This window comes from Pseudochaenichthys georgianus, chromosome 10 (assembly GCF_902827115.2).
Source record: "Pseudochaenichthys georgianus chromosome 10, fPseGeo1.2, whole genome shotgun sequence".
Lineage (NCBI taxonomy): Eukaryota > Metazoa > Chordata > Actinopteri > Perciformes > Channichthyidae > Pseudochaenichthys > Pseudochaenichthys georgianus.
In genome coordinates, this window is record NC_047512.1 from 18,822,729 (window position 1) to 18,844,977 (window position 22,249).

Consider the following 22,249-nt stretch of genomic DNA (forward strand, 5'->3'; position numbering starts at 1 on the left):
ATGCTCAGTTTCGCACCTCAGTGTATAGTTTGTTTTCATTACAGCTTTATATTAGCTGTAAATCTTTACCGAGCCTTGTGCATTATTGTTCAAGATCTTAATATCTTAAGAAATGTCTCACAGAGTATACCGCATCTGCTGGAGAATCGCATTTGCTAGAGTTACACCCAATGAGTGAGATGCATGAAGTGCGCTGAATATTCCCTTAAGGAGATGCGTAATGGGATTTGTGTGTGGTGGTAGTAACAGCTGTTCAGAGAGACATAAGAGTGTGACATATTTAAGATCAATATATCATTTATTTCACTCTGCGTCTATAATGGGCCCGCAATTGTATGCTCCATTACTGGACACAAGGGCCCAGACTGCTGACCAATCCCATCTAATGAAAACAAATGTACTGGCATGCCGAAGAAAATAAATCAGTTCAGGTTCCAGTGTCATTTGGTATGCGAACTGTGGGCCTGGTTAATGCAGAACGGCAGGCCTAACAACTCAAGTGTGTCATTGTGTGTGGGCAGGGAGAGGAAAAAGCCAAAAAGTGTCCGAATAGCAGACTCCTGCTGAAACTGGAATCCAGAGTGTAGTTATACGTTTTATAGAAATGTTACTGTAATGCCGAACAACATGTAGAACAATGATCAAGAACATATATATGTATCCTTTGTATTTGAATTGCACATTTTGTTACCGAATTAGAAATTATGGATGGTGTTGCGACGTTTCAATGCACGTCTCTCATAGCTCTTTCATCAAAAGCACAAATGAGATCAGGACTATTACTTCCAAAGTACCCATGCTGATCTAACATCAGTTTTACCTTTAGATCACGCTGGAAATGGAAGAAAAACAAGGACATATTTAGTGATCCCAGATCAGCACACCTCCTTTGAGAGGAGTTTGATGAGCACAGCTCCCGATTAAATTAGAGGCTTCGCACTGATGAATATAATCCATCATCTGGTAAGCAACGGAAATATATGACAATTTACTTTCAGTTATTCTGTCATAAACCCTTAGCTTTTAGTTTTCTGAGTTGCATAACTACAAACAGAATACATGAGTACAAGTAAAGGCTCGTGGGGCGACATGTTTCATAAAACGTAGGGGATTTTGATTTGTGACCATGACAGACATTGAGAATACTGCTTTCTACGTTGAAAGGGTTTATTTATTTATAATTTGTTTCATTCTTGCGTTTCGTTTCTTTGTTTCACCTTTTGCCTCACCACTGCAGGCAAAACAAAATGTGTGGCGGTTCCATTTCATCAACTAAACTCGGAGATAAAACATGTAAAAAAACTTGATGTTTTGTGAATTCTTCACCACTTTATTCGTTTGCGAGACGACATCTTCTTTGAACTTGATTTTCCCCCCATGGTGCAACAACTGTGTAGCCCATGAAGTACATAAGCGTATTTGGCACCGAGGGAATGAGCTGATCATCTTCTCAACACAAATCTTTTGTTTTTGTTAGAATGTCATATTTCTGTCAGGTGTGGCAGTTTATCAAGCTGAAATAATGAGGCCATGTTCCATGATTAGTGACAAAACTCTTTAGATATGTATTTGATTATAAACAGTTGCTTTGTCAAATAGTTTATTCTTGCAATTATTCCAATGAAGATCCTACCACCATTTATTTGTATCGTTTACATTCAGACTGAATTGTAGAATTGTTGCTTTTTGAACCAGAAAATAACGTACTAACAGAGGCTCAAATCAAATTAATCGTAACACATGTCTGCATATGGTGAACATTAAAACCATAAATGCAGGGAACGAGTTTAAAAGTGGGCGTATTAATCTAATTGAGGCAGAATCTGTTGGGTAACATGATAGAGGGTTGTGGGGGAGTTTTAGCGGCTAAGGAGTTTAACGTTTATGCTTTTTGGTTTTATAATTCCTAATACCCAATGAGTGACAGGAAATAATGTAATTTGCAGGAAGAATAACAAAATAAGTATTCCAATATTGAGTCTTACATTTCCCCTGTCGTGTGATTATGGTGTAAATATTATAATTAGACCAATATTACACATATTATAACTAGTCACACTGAGTTTCATGGTTTATGTCATGCTATTAAGAATTGATACATGTTGGTAAGTGTTGCCTGAAACATATCACGCACAGTGTGATCAGAAAAAGCCGAGCCTCACATCCATTCAAGCGCTTCAAAAAATAAAGTGCAGGTTTTGTATGAACTCTTTGTATGCTTCCTGCACAGACAACAGCTTGACAGTTGGTTTCAAAGAACATCTCAGCACCTGAAGGGAGGAGTGTAAGGATGGAGAGAATAACAAAAGTAGTTCAGTCATGCACATCACATCGTTCTTGTTTTTATTAATCCCTACTGTACATCTCTTCAGCACTTAAAACAGACTTTAGCTAGCACCCTCTAACTCACATCAAAGTCAACACTTGTTTGTTGTTTCATCTTTAGAAATAGACATTTGCCCAAACAACTCACAGTAACATGTCTTGTTCTGCAAATAGGCAGGCAGGAGTTCACGTTCTTCTCAGTGTAGGGTAGTGCTGGTTTCACATCAGGTTACAGTTTGAGGAAAAGTGATGAACTGAGTGAATGAGATTATCACTTCCTTTAGGTGATTTCAATAGCTCCAGCTGATCTAAGAACAGATATAAGGATCCCAAGTGGTTTGCTTTCTGTCAGTTAAAACTGCTGAAATCTGACTATACCCAGACTCCAATACAACCCATTTTAAACAGCGAAAGTGTGATTGCATCTGAATGATATTGAACAAGGCGTTTCTAATCCATTCACATTTGTTCAGATACTCCGCGTGTTTTGTTTTGGGCACTGTCTGAACCATTTACCTTCATTTTACTCGATATTGCAGGGATGAACTGTTGATGTAACTAAACTATGTGTCGCCTCCTGTTTCAATATTAGCTGATTTGAATCACATTCCTCCTCTTTAGTGCACGTGCCACATTAAAACTTAATTAACTCTCCATCCACCACATAAAGGTGAATGGAGAGTTATGTGAGTCGAATGTGCATAATGCAGGAAGAGCTTCGCAGAGCAGGGTGGGCTAAAATCAGACTAATTTAAATAATTGACTTTATATATGTGCTGTGTTGAATAAATAATTAAATAAATAAATAACACCTCCGGATCATAGCTTGGGTTTCTCATTAGGAGGCAAGCTGTGCAACTTCTTGCTCAAGAATGACAGTCAAGTGAAGCAATTGCAATAATTACAGCAGCAAAGAAAGAGTGCGTGCGCTTTGGGAGAGGTGGGGGCTTAACGGAAGGCAATGAGGAGGGAGGCGCAGACTGTCTACAGGTGCCTCTGATTAACGGTAATCTGGGCAGCCCTCCCCTTTCTTATCTCTGCAATGAGCCCTGCTGCCTCTGGGTGCCTGGAGCACCGTGGCTGCTCGGCGTAATGAGCTCCACAGCCATACAGTGGATAGCCCGCAGGACAGTCCCTGCAGTGCCATAATGAGCACTCCAGTGTACCAATTCCTGCTCCCCACAAAGGGGCCCCCCAAGCCTGCCTCCCCTAAGACATGGGTGGGAACGGTTTGTTCGCCAAACCTCCCGTCACAGCCTGCCACTTCAACTCCCATTCTGAGGTATCGGCATCCCCTCTGCTTCGGTGCGATGTTCCCACGTGTGTGGTAGGAGGGATGGCCTGGAGCCCAGGCTTGGCATCAATCACTCTACATCGAGAGTGAGGCTAAAGGCAGAGGCTGCGATAGGGATTGAGTTGCAGCAAAGATAGAGGGGAGGCACAGGACTTTAGGATGGAGTGCCAGGTGAAGAGTGAGGACAGCTGAAGTGGCCGGGGATAGAAAAGGTAAATGATGGTAGAGAAATGGAGAGGGTGAGGTAACTGACAGATGGAGTGTGAGAGACACAACGGAAGATAAACTGTATGAGAGGGAGAGGTGGAGTGAGAGAGGAGTATATGGGTATAATAAGGTCTATAGAGGAGGGTGGGTAATGAGGGGAGGGAGGGAGAGAGTCATAGTCCAAGGTGAGAAAAGGTTGAGAGAGAGAGAGAGAGAGGCTCTTCTGCCAAACAGCGGCCCCTCTGTTGGTTCTGGGCTGGATCTGTGTGTTTAAGAAACTGCACTGTTGTGCTTTTGCTCTCTTAAACAACCAGGAGGTGGGTGAGAGGATCGACGGGACTGACCACAGAGCAGGGCTTTGAAGCTGCCTCACGCTGAGAGAAACTATATTGGATTTAGAGAGACTGCCTTTCAAAAAGAAAGAAAGGAGAGAAACAGATCAAATATAAAAATAAATCAGGAATAAATACAGAAAATCAAAGAGAAACATATGCATCATGTATGTATCCTTATAATATATGACATTAAGTTATCTTGACATCCCTCATACATGTGCTTTTTCTTATCTGTATTTATTTCAAAGGTTAGCATAACAATTACAATTTCTCACATAACATTTATCGCCTGTATACAGATAGCAAGATGGCAATCATGAACACGGGTAGCATTCATTAGGATATTCACAATCATTAATTGTGGTCATGAACGATTTTCCCGCTTAACAACATCAAGCGGCATGTCTTCAGTCGCATGTTTACCAGCGTTTTGCATTCATGAATGTATTTCACTGTGCGAACGCCTGCGCATGTTTGTGTTCTTAGACTTTTGTGAAGTCCACGAGAAAAAAGGCCCTCATAATTTTTCATCTGTGCTGAATATTTCTACCGTAGTATTGCAGCAGCTGTTGCAGCCATATGTGTTCCCTTTTTCTCTTTTAGAGGTGTAGTAAACTTGATATTCCACAAACTAAAATATTTTGCTTGTTCAATGGCAGGTATTCAGATCACAACTTCAACTACTGGCAACTGAAAACAATACATGTTTTCTTTCTGCAGTAATACAGCCAGGGATGGAGTAAGAGTGCAATATTATATACCAATACAGTACAAATGAGAAAGTTTTGCACTACAATAGCTACATCTGTATCGGAAAGGATTAGCATGGTTGGTAGGATTGTGCAGTGTGTCTTATTTTAATTGCTGTGTATTTAAAGTAACTTCCCATTGCTCTTCTTCTTGAATAGAACCTCTGCGGGGCCAACAACTGTCTTTTCAGAAAATGGTTCCATCTGGGAATAAGGATTACATTATTATTATTATTATTATCTTGTGAGGGATTAAGGATTTGTCTCAACCAGTGAGTGTTGCCCTGCAAAATATAAGTAAATCTCAACACAGTCTGACAAAGTATATTGTTCAGATCCTAAAATATATATATAAAAAACAATAAATCTTGAAAAAGGAGAGGTTTTACATCCTCTGAACAAGGGCAATGTGCTGTTTTGACATGTGTTGACATGTGTTGACATGTACAGTATTGACGGCATGTCATAGAATTGAGGTTTGGAAGAAGACTGATGTTTGGCAGCATAGTTCAGCTACAGTTCCAGTAACATTTGTCTCAATAAGATGTTGCAATCATAAAAGCGCATTCCATCTCCGATATGTGAGATAGACAACAGATGAATACATTCCAGAAATTGCAAGCTGGTTACAAACAAGCTTTTTCTGACTCCATAGCACCTATTTCCCTCGATACATTAGCAACTATATACTTGCATTTGCATGTCAAAAAAGAGCTAACCAAGCATGTGCATTGTATTTCACAGAAAATGAGAATATTTTTAAATGTTAAGTAATGGTATGATAAGTATAAAGAACACTTATCAGCTTCTGTGTTTCATATTGATGGCATAACATTGGTATTATGACTTGTTGTCACATCAGTCTGTGCTTCAGTGCAAGATACAGAGAGGACACCACAACAAAGCACTGCCCACGGCCACAATTGACCTTTGGGGTTCTGATCCCTTAATGTGTTTCTCTGTGTTGGTGCTGATAAAGCCTTCATTCGCCTCTGTCCAAATCTATAAAGCTTTTTCCAAAGATGCTGGTAATGTGGATTGAGAGACACACATATCCGCTCCATTCCATGGCCGTAACCTCTGCCTCTGCCATCGATAGCTCTAATAGGTGTTTAGAAGGCCTTGTATGTGCCTCTCTTTGATAGCTGGATGATGGCTTGTCATTCAGAGAAAAACGGTTTGTGTTAAGGGGGTGGGGCAAACGCCGGGTTACAATTTGAAGAGAGGTCCATTGAACATCTCAGATACATTTGTAACAACATAGATTTGCATACTTCATGGATGTCCTCCTAAAACACAAAACAAAGTATTGCTATTTCATCTGTGTTGAACGGCTCAGTTATTATGTTAGAAACACATGTGGGGATTGACAGGGCCGCCTGAAGGGCTACATGTTACAGATTGATTTCTGTACCACTCTAGTTATTGACCATGTCTTTCAGACAGTATTTCATTCTAAATGACTGCAATTTGAATTTACTTCTCTGTCTACATTCCCCATACCCCAGTCGTGATTTGTAAGACACTTACTTAAGTAGAACATGCTTATGTCGAAAACATTCCTTGTTAATCAGAGTCCCTTTGTCTAACTATCCTGAAGAAGAAGCCACCATTTTACCTCTATGAATCAAACTACTTTACAAAAACAGGGCGCAAGTGCCTAAAGGATGAATGCAGTGGCTATATTCTCATTCAATATGAGATTGTAAAATTGATTTGCCATGTTTATTCGTTTTTCACATCTTTTTGACAGTTCTTGTATATAATGTAATTAATTGTGATGATGTCATTATCTTTTTTATATATTTTTCAGAGCAAAAGCTAGCTGGATTGCTCTAAGCGATATAATACAAGATAGGAATGATCGCTTAAAAATAGAATCAATATAACCTACATTTCTTGTTTTAAGTATTCCTTAATTACATTAGTTTACTAAGGAAGAGCCCTGGGATCATAACATGATTTACTGTCTTACTCCCTACATTTTGCATTGGGCTTTCAGCAGCCAACTACTACTTGGCCAGAAGAACTCTCCGCTGAGGTTTACGAAACCAATGAGATTATTTCTGCTTGCATAGCAGCTCTGTCTCTGTAAAATGTTTGAATAGCTTAAACCCCAATCTGCCCACATGTCCTGGTTCATGTGTGGCCGTAACTCCCCAGACTGGGGGTTTGGTCGAGGCGTTTCTGCCTGCTGGTCGTGTGGAACACATGCCTGGCACAACCAGTGCCATGAGGGGAATGGCACACAGCTGGTTTGATTGGGGCTCTGGCCTTAATCGCCCATGTCTCTGCCATCAGTGCTCAAGGAGCAGTCACACACATGTTAACTGTGCTCATACAAGGGAAACTGATTGGAGCCTTCCAGATTCATTCCCAATCAAATACTGAATCTCGCAGACAGATAAAATGCTGGTGTTGCATTGTGAGATGGGTATCAATGTCTAACGAGAAAGCTCGGGCTACGCATTCAACAAGCTACTTCAAGTCTCAATTCTCATGCAGATGAAGGTCTACCAGTCTATTTTCAGAGAGCCTACTGTTAGGAGCAGAATTGTGGATGCTAGTCTATGCGCTATAGATAAATATGTCTTCTTCTGTAAAATGCATTATCCATGCATTGTTTAATCCTGAACCTGGTCACCGAATGCAACATAAAAAACACAGGGGTTTGAAAGGTGCATGTTCGAGCACCTCTGCAGAGAGAGACTGCTGATTATAACAGAGCGCCTTCTCTGTAATTTGACAAACAGAATATTATTAGCATACATTTGCCAAATGTACCCCCAAATAGTGGCCATTATTTTGTTCTCTAGTCACACTGTTGTGAATAATCAAAATCTCGAAAGAACTGTATAATTTCCGATCCATTTTCTTAAAATGCCAGCAAAATGAGGAAAGTGGACCGGCTAAAGCGGACCACATGCACCGGCTCATTTGACTTGATAAGATGGTGTGTATTTTCATTTATCAAAATAAAGTTTAGCCTGAGCGTTAGAAGCAGTCAGTAACAATGGCAGCTAATGTAATTTTGAATACACTTAATGCTCTGCTCACCCGACTAGAGAGAGAACTGCAGTAGTACATTGGTTAACAGTTGCTGATAAGCTCAACAGCAAAGCAGCATCCAGGCATTTGATTGAGGATATTAATGGTTGTTTAAAACAGGAACAATGAAGTGACGACTACAGTGATGCTCTTGAGAGGAAGGTCTGTCAATGGAGGACGTTGATTATAGTCACTTCTAAAGGACATCAGCAACAAAATAGTAGGTCATTGAAAATTAGCAAAAACTATCATTTCTAACCAAAAGAAGAAAAGAAAAAGCTCAGCCTCATTTCAGGATAATTGTGTTTTTATATGAAAAGCAGCTTCACACAGATATATTCACTCATGCACAAACACTGTGTTCACACAAACAGACCTCTCTTAATCTTTCAGAGATACACACTCATATGCATGCACACTTGCACACAAAATACATAAACAAGCACAAATGCAGTGCACAAACACAAAGCAAATGTCCTCACAAAGTAGATGAGCTCCACTCTGTGTCGAATTGGAAGCATCTGCAAAGCCAGTTCCTCTCGGCCGTGGAGTCGTGCATCAGCCGGCAGAAGCGCCTGCTTGGTGTCCCAGGGTGGCTCGCGTTAACACTTGGCCTGCTCCCTCGCCACTGCCTGGATCAGAGAGGCCCATTGCTATCATCTAGGCGCTGGCAGCAGAGAGGCTAGGCTTAGAATGACAAATTGGTTAGAGGGAGTGAGTGACGAGCGCAGGCCAAGAAATATACTTTGAAGAGAGAAATGCATTCCGGTTTGTGACAAGCATGCCGCATTATATGGTCAAGTGTACAAGTCTGACTCCCGCCATGTGGATTGATCCGGATCCCAAAGACAACTTAAATGAGGCGAGGCTCTCTCATCAAGACAATGCCAAAGTGATTATCTTAGGAAGTCACCCACAAATATTACTGGATTAGAGAGTTTTTCAGCACATAGTCTCTCGCCTCATGGCCTCAATTTGTACAAAACTGCCCCCTCGTTTCCAAACTATCTTAGCCATTTTGTAGTGTTTGCCTGTTAGCTGATTAGACACACATTTCTGAATACACTAGTCATTATTTCCAGTCATCCATTGAGACCTCTCCCCTTAAAAAACGGAACATTTACATAATGCACTCAAGACATTCACAGGAATAATCAGCAACACATCTTGTTGCTTGAATAAAACCAGGATAATATGAATCTCTAATTTTTTAATCAGAATGTATTATTTAATTAAATTATGTAGTAAACTCCTCATTTCCAAATGACTTTTTCCATGATTACAGCCAGCAAATAAGGATACCTCTTTACAGTTTGTCAGAAAGTGATATTAAGAAACAAATGTTGTTTTTTTGTTTAGTATTGAGGTAGAGCTTGCACTTTGGAACGATTCTTACAAGGTGTTGTTGACCTGTGACTGTAGCCAAATATTAAAACATAAATAAAGTCACCCTCTGTCTCACTTGCAGGTAGTGGAAATATAAAAAGCTTGAAACTTAGAGAACATAGAGACTATGTGACCTGATTTTTAAAGGCATGGCACAGAATTGATACAAAAACATTTGTTGAGCTACTGTTTTTATTGTTGTACACAGTATCTCAATATAAAACTGCAAGCCCTTTCCGTAGGTATCAGGTTTCTGAAAGTGTAATGTCCTAATGCAAAGTCCCAGCAGTTGTATAGGCAGGAATAACAATATTAAGCTTCCTCGACATATTTTAGATTATCATAAACCCACATGGTATGAAATCCTGTTCTAGTTAATCCACAGCAATATTGCACTTGTCAAAACAATCCATGGTTCCAGGGACTCTTCAAAATCACAGGGACAGAAACAAAAGAACACTAAATATCAAATGATGAGGTCTGGTGATAGAGGCTGGCTGTTTGATGTTGGAGCTTGCTCGATTCCAGTCTATATCAGGAGAAGAGAATGCAATAGAGGATTTGCATAAATATCAATTCATATACAAAATAAAGCTATACATCTAATAAATCTAAGATCGTCTTTATAGTTCACGTTTTGTTTTCGTTATTAAAAATGTATACAATTATACAAACTATTTAATCACATTTCTCAGTCATGCCCATTTGGATGAATGGGTGATTTGTATGTGGTCCTGCAGGAAACAGTGAGTTTGTTCTAAACAGCATTGTAATTACATTGTTTTTCTGCCGGATTGTTGGCACCTTGGTCAAAGGCAAGCTCCTGTGTAGCTCCAGGACTCCCTCTCATGTAAATTAGGGCTCTTTCCTTGCCAAAACAATCATGACATTGCACCGGTGCAATGCTAGGTCTGCAAATAAGCCATGTCAGAAGCACACACACAAGACACCAGATGTAACCCTCTTGAATTTCCTCTGTGAGCAAACTGCAGAGCCGGCATCTCGAGAATTTGGTTTGAAGTTGTAGAGTATTTTACTTTTGTTGTCAAATTGCTTTGCAAATGAGGCCCACCCTGGCACAGTTTCAAAGAGCTTGTGCTATATGTGCAGCTTCCTTCAGGCTCTAGTTTCTGAACCTTCATCATTTTGTATGCATATGCACAGTACTGCACTAAGCTCACAGGGAAGACTAGATAAACATGGCAAGCCGAGACGAAGATGGAAGGCAGTATACTTATGTCTTGTCTGCCTGTCTCCATGTTGTTTATGTGTTCTTCAACTTGACTGACATGGTCTATCAGAAACATGGCAGGTAAACAGTATGAAAGCCTTCTAGGTTTTTACCCATTAAAACGATATTCAATCATTTTTTTGATGGGCTTTTTTGTGTGCCTGAAACCACGCCTCATTATGATGCAAGGTTCCAATGTCATTCACATTGAAAGGTTGTGTTGCTTGAAGCCCCATCAAAATAATTGTTTTGATATGCCCCGTTTTTTTTCTTGACAATGACACTAATAAGGGGTGATCGTACATTGAGGATAAAGAACATTTTTCGAGGTATGTTGACTAAATTTGAGCCACAGATCCCCTGGCTCACAGTTATAGGGTTTTAGTCTGGGCATCATGGAAAAGGCATTGCTTTGCGATACAAGTGTTGCGTGTCCCTATGATTGCATGTCCAAGTCTCCCTCTCTAAATAATAATAATGCAGGGATTGAAACACTGCATAATAGCCCTAGGCTCAGACATTGCTAATGAACAGCAGCGGGGTGCAGTTGGGGGTGCGGAGGGGATCTGAAACCTTACTTCCTGTTTCAAAGGCAAATAATATGTGGTCGCCTCTCCCTACCTAACACAACTGTGTCATTGCCTCAAAAAGGAGTTGGAAATGTAAAATACATACATTCTATATGGGAAAAAGCTATAACGGACACCACAGTGGCTAAAATAAAAATGCATTTAACGCTTACCCATCTTACATGTTATAAACGTGTTAATACGCTGGTTACATTCTCTTTTCTGACTGTCTGTCAGGAGGTTTTCTCACACTGTCTGCACGGAACCATCAAGCCAAGGGAAATCCATGGAGAGGGAAAGGAGACAGAAGGCAAGAAAAAGAGAATATATTTGGTGCTGTGCTGCAGATCAAAAACATGGCAGTCACATGATCAAAGGCATTTGATAATCCTTGAACTACATTTCCCCTTTAATCCTAGTGCAAGGACTATATTTTATTGGGTGGGGGGGGTTAATTTCGGGGTGGCAAAAAGAGCTAGAAAAAGCAGTTACTAGCTGCTGGAAACACAGTTTACTAAATGTAGCATGCCACTTGTGAGGTATCCGGGGAAAGACGACAGGATAGAGCCCTCTTGTGTGTGTGGAGAATGGAGGCTGAGCTGATGGGGCTGGAAACACAAATGTGCCACAAGTCCCTGTCCACTCAGCACTGAATAGTGCTCTTGTTATTTCATGGGGCTTGTAAGGGAAGTTGGCTTGTTGAATGTGACTAGACTACTACATCTGGCAAATAGAAACAGAAAGGAAGTTACAAGGTTTGGGCAAAATGTATTTTACGCAATATGTAATCTTGGTTGTTTCTGCATTGTACTGAAGGTTCACCTCAATATGTTTTATTCAGCACATACTGTAATTAAGACAATTTGCAGGTTATAACAGTTTTCAAGTGAGAGTAATAATTATGCTTAAGGAAGACCATCCTAAGGAACAGCAGGATGGATCCTTGCCAAACTAGCATGTCTCCAAGAAATCAGACAAAAACACATCATGTTTCAGTTTTCTTTCCGTTTCCTCAGAAAATACATGTTTTTGTATATCCTAGCATTCTGTTCTTTGGGCCTCATCAAATTACAATAACCACCCCAAGCCCTCTGACCAGACAAAAACATCAATACATGGTGTAATCCAAGTCCCTCTGTTGCGAGCCTTGTCAATAGTGTTTCCCGATCAGATGCAAAATGTTCCAGACCAAAATGGGTTGAAAAATGCCTGCAGTTTTTTGTATCATCATTCCTTTTCTATTTAAAAGGTATCTTCCTATGACATGATCATCATCCCATTTGTGTATTCTGTATACATATGAGTTATTGCTCACAAACTGCATGCTTTCTATAATGGTGAGCAATTCAATATGAACAACTACCTTTACACATCTGTGTCACACTGGAGCTTTGTGACAAAACAACATGAAAAGTGATGTTTTGCTCTTTTCAAAATAGAAATTGAGATTGCACTGGGCAGAAAGAAATCAGAAAACAATAAAACAACAGTGATTATAGCCATGGGAGATCTTGCTATTTGTTTGTGTTTGAGTCCAGGAAAGGCTTAGAGATTTAGATTCTCGATGGCTGGTATCAAGCTTAAACAGGCTGCCTTATGCATCAAAGCACTGAATCCAAGGAAGTTTTTACAACATATTTGTGTCCGTAAATATTGCTTCTATCACATCATTTGTGTATTACAATGATTGATGGAAATGGCATAGAAACCCTGTTGTTCACTTGCAGTTTTAAACAGACTTCTCTAAATGTTCTGCTCAGGGAATTTACTGTAGCATATTTGGGATCTGATCGGATCTGTGTGTATACTAATTATACAGAAGATGTTGACCTTTTGCTTTTGAATAGCACATCAAACTATCCTAGAGTGTCTGGGAGTTATTAAATTAATTGGAAATGTTTGGTCTTTTTTTAAGTGTTCTGTTTTGCTGATGATTAACCATCAGTGGTGGTACAGAGCAGAATAATGTTTCAAAAGTTCAGGTTCATTTCATAATTAATTGGACTATCCTCATTTTTCATCTATCCCCATTCATCCACAATATAAAATATATAACTCAAAATTGCATAAAACCAAGGGCATTCTGTTTTCACCACTGGAGATCTTACCATCTACTTGCATGCACCACACTCAAAACTAATTCCTTTTTTCTTGGTCTTGTCCCCAAAGAAAATAATTTGTGTTTATTTGTCACATCAATTAAGATATCATCGTTGTATAGACTTCTCAATCTATAGGGAAGCATTTGTCAACTAATTCCATCATCCCAGCAAGTCCCATTTATCATGCATATTTAATGATACGTGTTTATGCTGCAGAAAGCCGGGCTGCTTTTTGTTCTACTTTTAGAGGCCAGTGAGGTGTTCTGCTTCTAAGTTGCAATGAAATATTGATGTTAAGAGTCTGGAGAGTTCAGTGTCTTATCTGTCCTGGTGATACCATAAGGCAGGCATTAATAGTGTCAGGGAGCATCAGACGTACCACATGCACATAATTGAAAAAAGCACCTGCTTAAAAACCAACAGGGCCTTCCCAAGAGGAGTTTGCAGAGCCCATCCACACCCCTGCTGGGTTTTTCTCACCCATTGCTCTTTTGTTTCTCTCTGGGGTCAGCCGAAGATGGCTTCTGCTTCCCTTTTTTTCGATGGCATTGTGAGAATGCAAATACTTTGGATCTTTGCATAATCACAAGCAGCAGGACCATCTGTTGTTGGCTTGTTGACTTACCTTGCGTCTGCTTTTAATGGTGTTTTCTTGTATCTGAGTGATGTATCGGTGTATTAACAATGTGATAATCATTTAACCTAAAAAATGCATTCGGGCGTGTGTGCAGAAGTCTGAACATATGTTCAGTAAAATCTTCTGACAGAAAAGGATTTATAATCTTTGTAAGCGGATAGAAAGCAGGGAAAGTGGAAAACAAAACAAAAACATCACTATACCCACTCAGTGGACATATGATAAGATGATATTGTCAAGCTAAAGATTGAAAATATGACTGTCAACCAAAGCTGTGGTCTTAGATTAGTGGGCGGCAGACGAGCTTGTTGATTGAGAGTCGCTTAACCCCTCTAAAATATATTGCAAAATGCTAACGGCAAGGACTGGGAAATAAGCTGCAACTTCTGTCACTAAAGATTTGCTGGGAGATGCCCTCCTCTGAAAACATGTCCCTGATAATGTGTTTTTCTTGTAGAACCTGAACCAGACACCGGAGAAGTCTTTTAACTCACCGCTCCCCATGTGTCCTCATAAGGTAAGCTCCAGCTTTCTTTCAGGCAGGGGAGAAACAACATTATGTAAAATCATTGAATATATTTTAATAATTACATTTTATTAGTAGGTTATTTTTGTGTGTGCCCATTTACATCTTATATGTGTCATTAGCTTTAAACCATGTCAATGCCCTTGTCACATTTGTGATGTTCTATCACCATATGTCTTTCTCAAGACTTTTCGCCAAGGATATGCAAATGTATTTCTTCTAAAAAGAGAGTTTTTCATGTAAAAAACAGGAATATCTCTACGTTCCTGCTAGGCTTTATCTCTGCATTTCATTATGATTATGATTCAACGTTCATCTAACATGCGGCGAGAAGGGCAGATTTATTCAATGCTAATTAGCCCTGTACATGCACAGTCAAAGTCACCACTTCACTCTGATGGTCTCGAGTCACGCACATACTGACTGAAGTAACTTTCCCCTTCACTTCCTGCTCCTGCTGCATGCCTCTTGCAAATGTGATAATGTGGTATGTAGTGAAATTCACACAATTTCAGTTCACTTAGCACCAAATGTGTCAAAAATGCCGTGTCCTTTTCTGGATGAATGGCCGGTATGGTGAGAGTGGCTGTTGCAAGAGTGGACCTTGGTAAAAGGAGTCCAAAAGAGGGAAGCTGTCTGACAGCCTGTCATCAACTGTTCAAAGCATAACACTCCATACATCACTAATGCACGGCTATCTGTCTAAAAAGATGTTGGTGCCATTGAAAGTGCAGACGGTGGTATGACAATAAATAATAATACAATACGATATGTCAGATCACTCTAATGTTGTGTCTGTTCCTTTATTACGGGCTGCCACGTTTCCCTCTCATTCCTTCTTCTCCTGACTTGCTCTCTTTACATTTTCACACAGCTGATCAGGGCTGATGTAATGGGGTAACACCGTGGGTTTGCAGATCCTGTTATTCACGTTTTAGCTGTTAGCAGCGGAACATAATCTCCCTCTAGTCAGCTCACATTAGTCTCCATGATCCGTACCAACCCAATATGTGCCGCGAATGCAATGGGCCAGCTGGGCTAATTTAGTATGTCAGTCAGCTCAGGAGGCTGGTAAAACGAGTAAATGGCTGATATGATTTATATGAAAAGAATATTCTGATTATAACGGCTCTCAAAATAGAATACCCTCTTTTTACACTTCTCTTCATCTGCATTGTGTGCAACCCCCAGATAGATAGTGAAATGAACAGAGGGCTTTTAAACTGACTGCTCTGTGATTATATTAAGAGTGTGAGAGCGAGCGAAGACAGGGGAGGGAGGAGATCGGGTGCCCAAGCACTAAGTATATATAATTGCTTCTTGACACATTGGTCAAATTCTGCAGTGCCAGGATCTGAGCGAAGATGATTAACGGCTGTCCGAGTGGGTGGGCATTGCAGGTCGTTCAGGGCCTTTGGTTTCCATAGCGATCCTAGTCTAAAGGCCATATATTGCATACTGAAAATCTCGGGGGTCCACACATTGTTAAACTACAATTATAACTCACCGAGAGAGCATTGTCGGTCCACCGCAAACTTTCAACCGCCAACAGCTTGCTGCTTTTTCACTCTCTCTCTTTTCCTTTATTTCCTCCTCTATTTTTCTTAAATGGTCTCCTCTAGCTGGCGAGAAGATAAAGAGTGAAAATCTTGCATTCTGTGAATAATTGATGAGTGGTCTCACCTCAGAGCATCATTACAGTCCGGCAGTCAGGGTAAGAGGTGAGGGTAAGATCATATTTCTGACACAAGGCTTCGGGCGGCAGAAAATTGTGTCAGTTTTTCACAAGGTTTTCTTGTGACTCTACAGCATGAATTATAGTTTCTCATTATCGCACAACAGGAAAGGAATGAATTGTTTAAAAGAGATGTGAGGGTTCATACATGTTCCCGTGCATAAACTGCAGAATGCCATTTGTAGCAAAGGGGTAAACAGAAACGGCAATATCTCTATTCACCGCATGTTTCTTTCTGTTACTGACAACATTTTATATTACAAATATGAAATCAAGTTCTTTGATATTGTAGGTGTTCTGGCCTACATTATAGTGTTTGTGTCTGTACAGAACGTGCATAACTCGTGTGCATACATGCATAAATACATTGTATTTACACGTTGTGTGTCTCTGTGAACAGTGCATTCTAGTTAGGTGACAGATGGAGAGGGCAAGGCTGGGGGTGGGGATCAAGCACCTCTGACAGTATGGGGCCTTCACTGCACCCTGTTCCTGCCAGCTTTGAAATGGCTAAGGTAAACTAAAGCCGTGCAACAACAGGAGGCCATTTCACAGTTTTACTTTCCGCAGAAGATGAGAGCCTCCCGGTGCAATTTCACCCAACAATGTAGAAGCTGAGTGTTGAACATGCAAGACAGACATGCTGCTCCTTGAATCAAACTTTATTCTGTGAGGTTCGAGATGTAAATGTAAACATGCTGATTGCCACAGATAAGAGATCCTGTGTGCAGTAGCATTTTTAAGTCAAGGAAAGGCCACCGGATAAGCACATCTTAATGATAATTCATTCTGTATAATAAAATGAGATCCCTCATAGGCATCCAAACAAGAGTCATGCATCAATTAAGCTATGGCATCAAGCAGGGGTGGTTAGTGAGGCATCTTCCTGAACACATATGTCAACATGCAATGCCTTGCAAGTGCAGGCACACAGGCACACACACATTCACTCACTCAACTCGTCTCAGACGCACACTCACAATACATATGAGGTAAATGTGATCTCAGAAGACAAGCAGTAACAACCCACGGCCCCATCAGGGTGCCTGGGGTTGCATTGGTGGCCATCGTCGAACAAATAATGCTTTGTGACTGAAAAAAAGACAATCCAAAAGGTCATTTGTGTCCTCTGGGACCAGTGCTGTGCAGCATCTGTCACTAGTAAGCACAACATGTCTGTGTCAAATGGCAAAAGGTATGCGGTGCAGCCAGCCTGCCGTGTAATAAAGGAGGTAGGCCGTTTGTTGCATCACTGTCACAGTTGCATTAACAGTCTCCTGGCTTATCTGCAGAACATCCAACATGCCATTTCGGTACATGATTGGTTGGATAACTGGTAGAGCTGGTCACAGCATGGCTTACATTGTGCAAGCTTTATATACTTGCATGGTTCATAAGGCCCCACGTTAAACACTGTAATTTATGATTGAATTCACATCAATATTTGGAATTTGACTGAAAACTCCGCGAAGGTTATGTCATCTTGTCATGTCAAGAGAATGTTTGACTGCTTCAAATGTACTTTTTAAATTAAATATTCAAACCAATTCAAATATATGCCTTACATAAAGCAGATTACATTTAATATAGAATAAATATTAAGGATGTCATTTATGTCTGTCTGCTGTGAGGTTGAGGTAATCCCAAAGGGAACCACAAACAATGACTAGCCTCCATGTTTGATGTTATCCCTCTTCTGTCACACCATTTTCACAACAAGGGATAATAGCATCAACAATTCTGGGGAAATTGACTAAGGAATATAATCCATTCGTCCTTCTCAGTCGGCTCGCCATGCTCATATATCTGCATCAGACCACACCTCCATGTGGAACAAATCAATAATATTCCATTTCGAACCAAATTCCTTTTTTTGAATGGTGAAATCCAATCTTCATGGACACACTAACAAATTGGATATCCAGAAACACAGAGATGGCATGGATGGTTCTGTATAAAACTCTAGCAAACATACAAATTCCCACAAATGCTGAATTATCGTAACGTGCAAGTCTCTCTCTCTCTCTCTCTCTCTCTCTCTCTCTCTCTCTCTCTCTCTCTCTCTCTCTCTCTCTCTCTCTCTCTCTCTCTCTTAGGATGCCCCCCCCCACATCCAGCTAAACCAATCAGGGATTTGAGTGCCTCACTTCCAATCAATTACCACCCAAATCAGGGCAGAGGCCTTTGATATAGAATAATTTGTCAAATCAGTGCAGATGGCTGGGAGCAGGTACCCCTGTGCCACGGGCCACATCCACATGGACATCTCTGCTCAGGGTGGGCTCTCCTGATGCTCTGCAACCCATTAATGGGAAGTCATTGTGTGCTCCAGGAATCCTGTCCAACTGACTGGTCCCCCAGATTGCTATATGTATAAGCATCTTAGCCCCATCACTGGATAATACCAAGACCCAGGGCCTACCGTAATGATTTGGACTATATTTAATGCAGGCGAAATGTGACTTTCACAGATCCTACTTAGGTGTTCATATGAAACGCCCGAAAGCTCTTGGAAGTATACCAAGATGTATTTTTAAAGTAAATCGCGATCTGCTGCAATAAAATACACCTCAGTAAATGAGCTTCATGCTAGTGCAGATGTTTTGAGGTGTATGTCAACTTTGAACACAAAAGATTCCGATTATACAATACCAATTATACCGCTAAACCCAAGACATGCATTACAGTTATTATATAAAATGAGGACACAGTCAAGTCAATTAATAAAACAAAAAATATCATAGAAAAAGTGGAATCTTAAGATTAAGAGAGCAAGGGGAACAATTATAAAAAAGAAACAATTTAGATGTGACATAAATAATAAGAATGTAAATGATTATGTCAACTTGCACCTAAACAAAGACAAAATGCAATTGAAACACTGGCCTCAGTCGTCACTTGTTTTATTAGTGGTGCAGTCATGACAAATAATATTGCCTTTTGATAACAAGTAAAGAATAGTTAAAGGATACACTAAAATCTTCAACTTAAAGCAGGATAGATTGTACTTACGTGTTGATATCAACACTAGAAATGTAATTATTAATATCTCGTCTGCGTTTCTGCTCACTTCTTTTCACAATGTCAACAGTCAATTCTGTATTTGCAAACTGCGTTTCAAATGAAGAAAGAGTCTAAACATGGAGCGCTCCTCCGTAGATTGTGAAATTAATCAATGATTGGATTATTCATTAAACAGGCTTGGTATAAAATCAATTTGCCACTGTTGATGTAGTGTTGAATAGTTGGAGGAATTTTCCCTGTAAACTTTGTGTGGTTTTTAAACATAAAAACTCCAAGCAGTTTCATCTAAGTGACGAAAAGTGTAAGTAACATACACGACAGCAACTGACTGAAACACAACACATATTTGCATTCTAGACATTATAATTGTAATGCATTATGTTTTTGTTATGCATGTAACATACATAGACTGGTGCTGTCTCAGCTACCCATATTTAAGTCACTTCTTTAGGTCAGTGTGGCAGGAGCTGTTCGACAACTTATTTTGCTAAACATTTGCTGCCCTGGCTCACCAGGTGTTGTTTTGTCTCTTGAGGTTCTTTGCATATTTATGTGGCCTTAATGTCTTCGCCAAGTAAACTAGGCTGAACTATGACAATTAAAAACAAATATGTATGATTTGCAAAGTACAAAAAGTGTTGTGGAAAAATAGTTACGTGTATGTGATAAAGATATATTCTGTAGAGCCAGATAAAAGAAAGGCCCACCTAAAACAATCAATATCAGTTTAAGTGTACGCTATATTTGGGACGTTTTTTCTGCGTCAGCTACTGCTCCCTGCAGTAAGACAGTCATTTACAGACACATCTGTAACACTAAACCAATTGTTTTAACAGTCTGAACTAACTACTGATTCATCAGTCATTAGCCATATTACTTATTGGTTAAAAGCCCACTTTAAAAGCAGAAGAAGCTACAGAAAAAATGACATGTGCTAACTTTGATGCAAATTCTGAGCTATTGAAATCATGAACAGTGATTATGTAGGCTTAGTTTAAGTTTTAACCACCAACAGAATGACATTATTATCTAGCTGGAATTCTTTAGATCATGAACAAACTAAAGTGAATTGTCAGTCAAAAAAGATAATTTAACTTAATTCGAGAACATTGTCATTTCCATCTCTGAGTGTTTCACACTAGTGGTTACTCACTTAGTGCAAACATGTGGGAGTATTTTTCACCAGCTTAATAAAGAAGTGCTGAAATAACTTAAATCTAAAAGAACTGATATATTTAATGATAAATTGTGGCTAAGGTTTATATTACAGTTATAATCAGTCATCTTTGTTGCCAATACTATTTTACCAGCGTCAGTTGTATCAGTCCAGGATGAAGGCTTAGTATTTTGAATTCTGCTGTATTGTATGTGTTCTTTTAGAATAAGCATTGGTTCACCTGCATCATAAATACAATAAGTAGCAGGCTAGTAAGTAATGGAAATAATGAGTATTATAGATTGTCTCAATGTTAAATGTTACATTGGCAAGGATAAAATGCAGCATTGATCTGTGATGTAGAAAGACAATTAAATGTCATCAGATAAAAGTGATTTGTTTACTTTAATTTAGACCCAAATGACTTCTAATTAAAACAAAACTGATTTTGAGATTGAGGATATGTTTTCCAACTGACTGAGAAAGGTTTGACTGTTTTACCAAAAGCATCCTTGGGGTCATTTGTTTTCTGAGATGTATATCCCTTAAGACAGGGGTTCTCAAAGTGCGGCCCGCGGGCCAATGGCGGCCCTCGGAAATGTTTCTGGCGGCCCGCGATAGTTAATGTGACACGCTGAAATGCATGCGTTATATTTTAATCCTCCATGGTTGTATCTAGTAAGAATTAGAATGGAATTTAAGAATGGTAAAACTGCACCCCCTGGGTTGTCATTCCTAAATTATGAATGACAGCTTGTGGAAAGTTTGCTAGACTACTGGTTGCATGGCAACTAGGCATCTCGCGAGTTGCGGTAATTGGTTAGTACAATAAAGAAAGGATTTGTTTTGGAATTATTTTGTGTTCCGTTTTTTCTTGGGCGGCCCTCAATCCAATATTGGGTACCTAAATTGGCCCTAACTCATCAACACTTTGCCTTAAGACCTTCACTGACTGACTAGTAACACATATATGTTTTACAGTGATGTTTGTTTTCTTACAGACTAATGAAAAACATAGAGGACGTGGATGGGATGTATTAGTATGCCAGTGAAACAGAGTTTGCTTTTTTATTTATATATACATGTTTTCATTATTCTTGTGTTGTTTGAGTGACCAAGCATTCTGTATACTGAACAGACATGAAATTCCCTTGGCTGAAACATAAACAATGCAACCACATGAGTTTTCACTCACATTGATTTTCTTAGCCAGGTTGTTGTCATGTAATTGTTTGCCATTAGAAGAAAACCGTGTAGTTAGATTTCCATGTTTAATGACTTAAACAAAGCCTTTGAGGCTTCATTAGTTTGCACAGTGGTGCAGACCGAACTAGATTGTCTAAGAAAGAGATTTCAAAAGTTAAAGCAAACAAAACTTCTGTCCTCAGGTGATCTGGCGTGTCAAAACGGAAATAAAACATTAAGTAATGAAGAAAATATAAATCAATTTATAATTAAAACCTGCTAAATCTAAAAACTTTGATTCATACAAATAAATAATAAAACTCCAAGATTCACAGTAATAGTCTAACATTAAAGAACATAATTTAATGATTTTATTCATGAGCAAAATACTATTCAATGCCTTCATGTTTCAATGATGTATCCTGGCCTCTTATTTTTCCCTCCCTACCATTATAAGTCAGTGCAGTGCCGTGGGATGACATGGATCCCAGCCAGCACTCAATTCTTTGCACAAGAAGAAGACGAAAAGTTCTCTGTAGTGTTTGATTCACATTCTTTCACAGCCTTTCTTCAGATCAACACAGCACAACTGTGTCTCTGGCATACAGAAGAAAAGATCGCCCAAATTAGAAAGGAAAAATAAATCCTAACAAAACTCCTGAGGAGCCACCGCAAGCATACAAACTGAAAAGACCTCAGTGGCCAGTTGATATTTGCAAACACATTCTACCCAAAGCCAT

The 22,249-nt window shown here is 39.6% G+C and overlaps 1 protein-coding gene across 1 annotated transcript in view; it reads left to right on the top strand.

The window, feature by feature from the left end:
• Nucleotides 1–22,249, top strand: part of pcdh11 (protocadherin 11) — a 150,166-nt gene that overhangs the window by 36,471 nt on the left and 91,446 nt on the right. Inside the window, exon 4 of the mRNA XM_034092901.2 lies at nt 14,341–14,400. Within this exon, the coding sequence (XP_033948792.1) occupies nt 14,341–14,400 (60 nt within the window). The remainder of the gene's footprint in view (nt 1–14,340; nt 14,401–22,249) is intronic.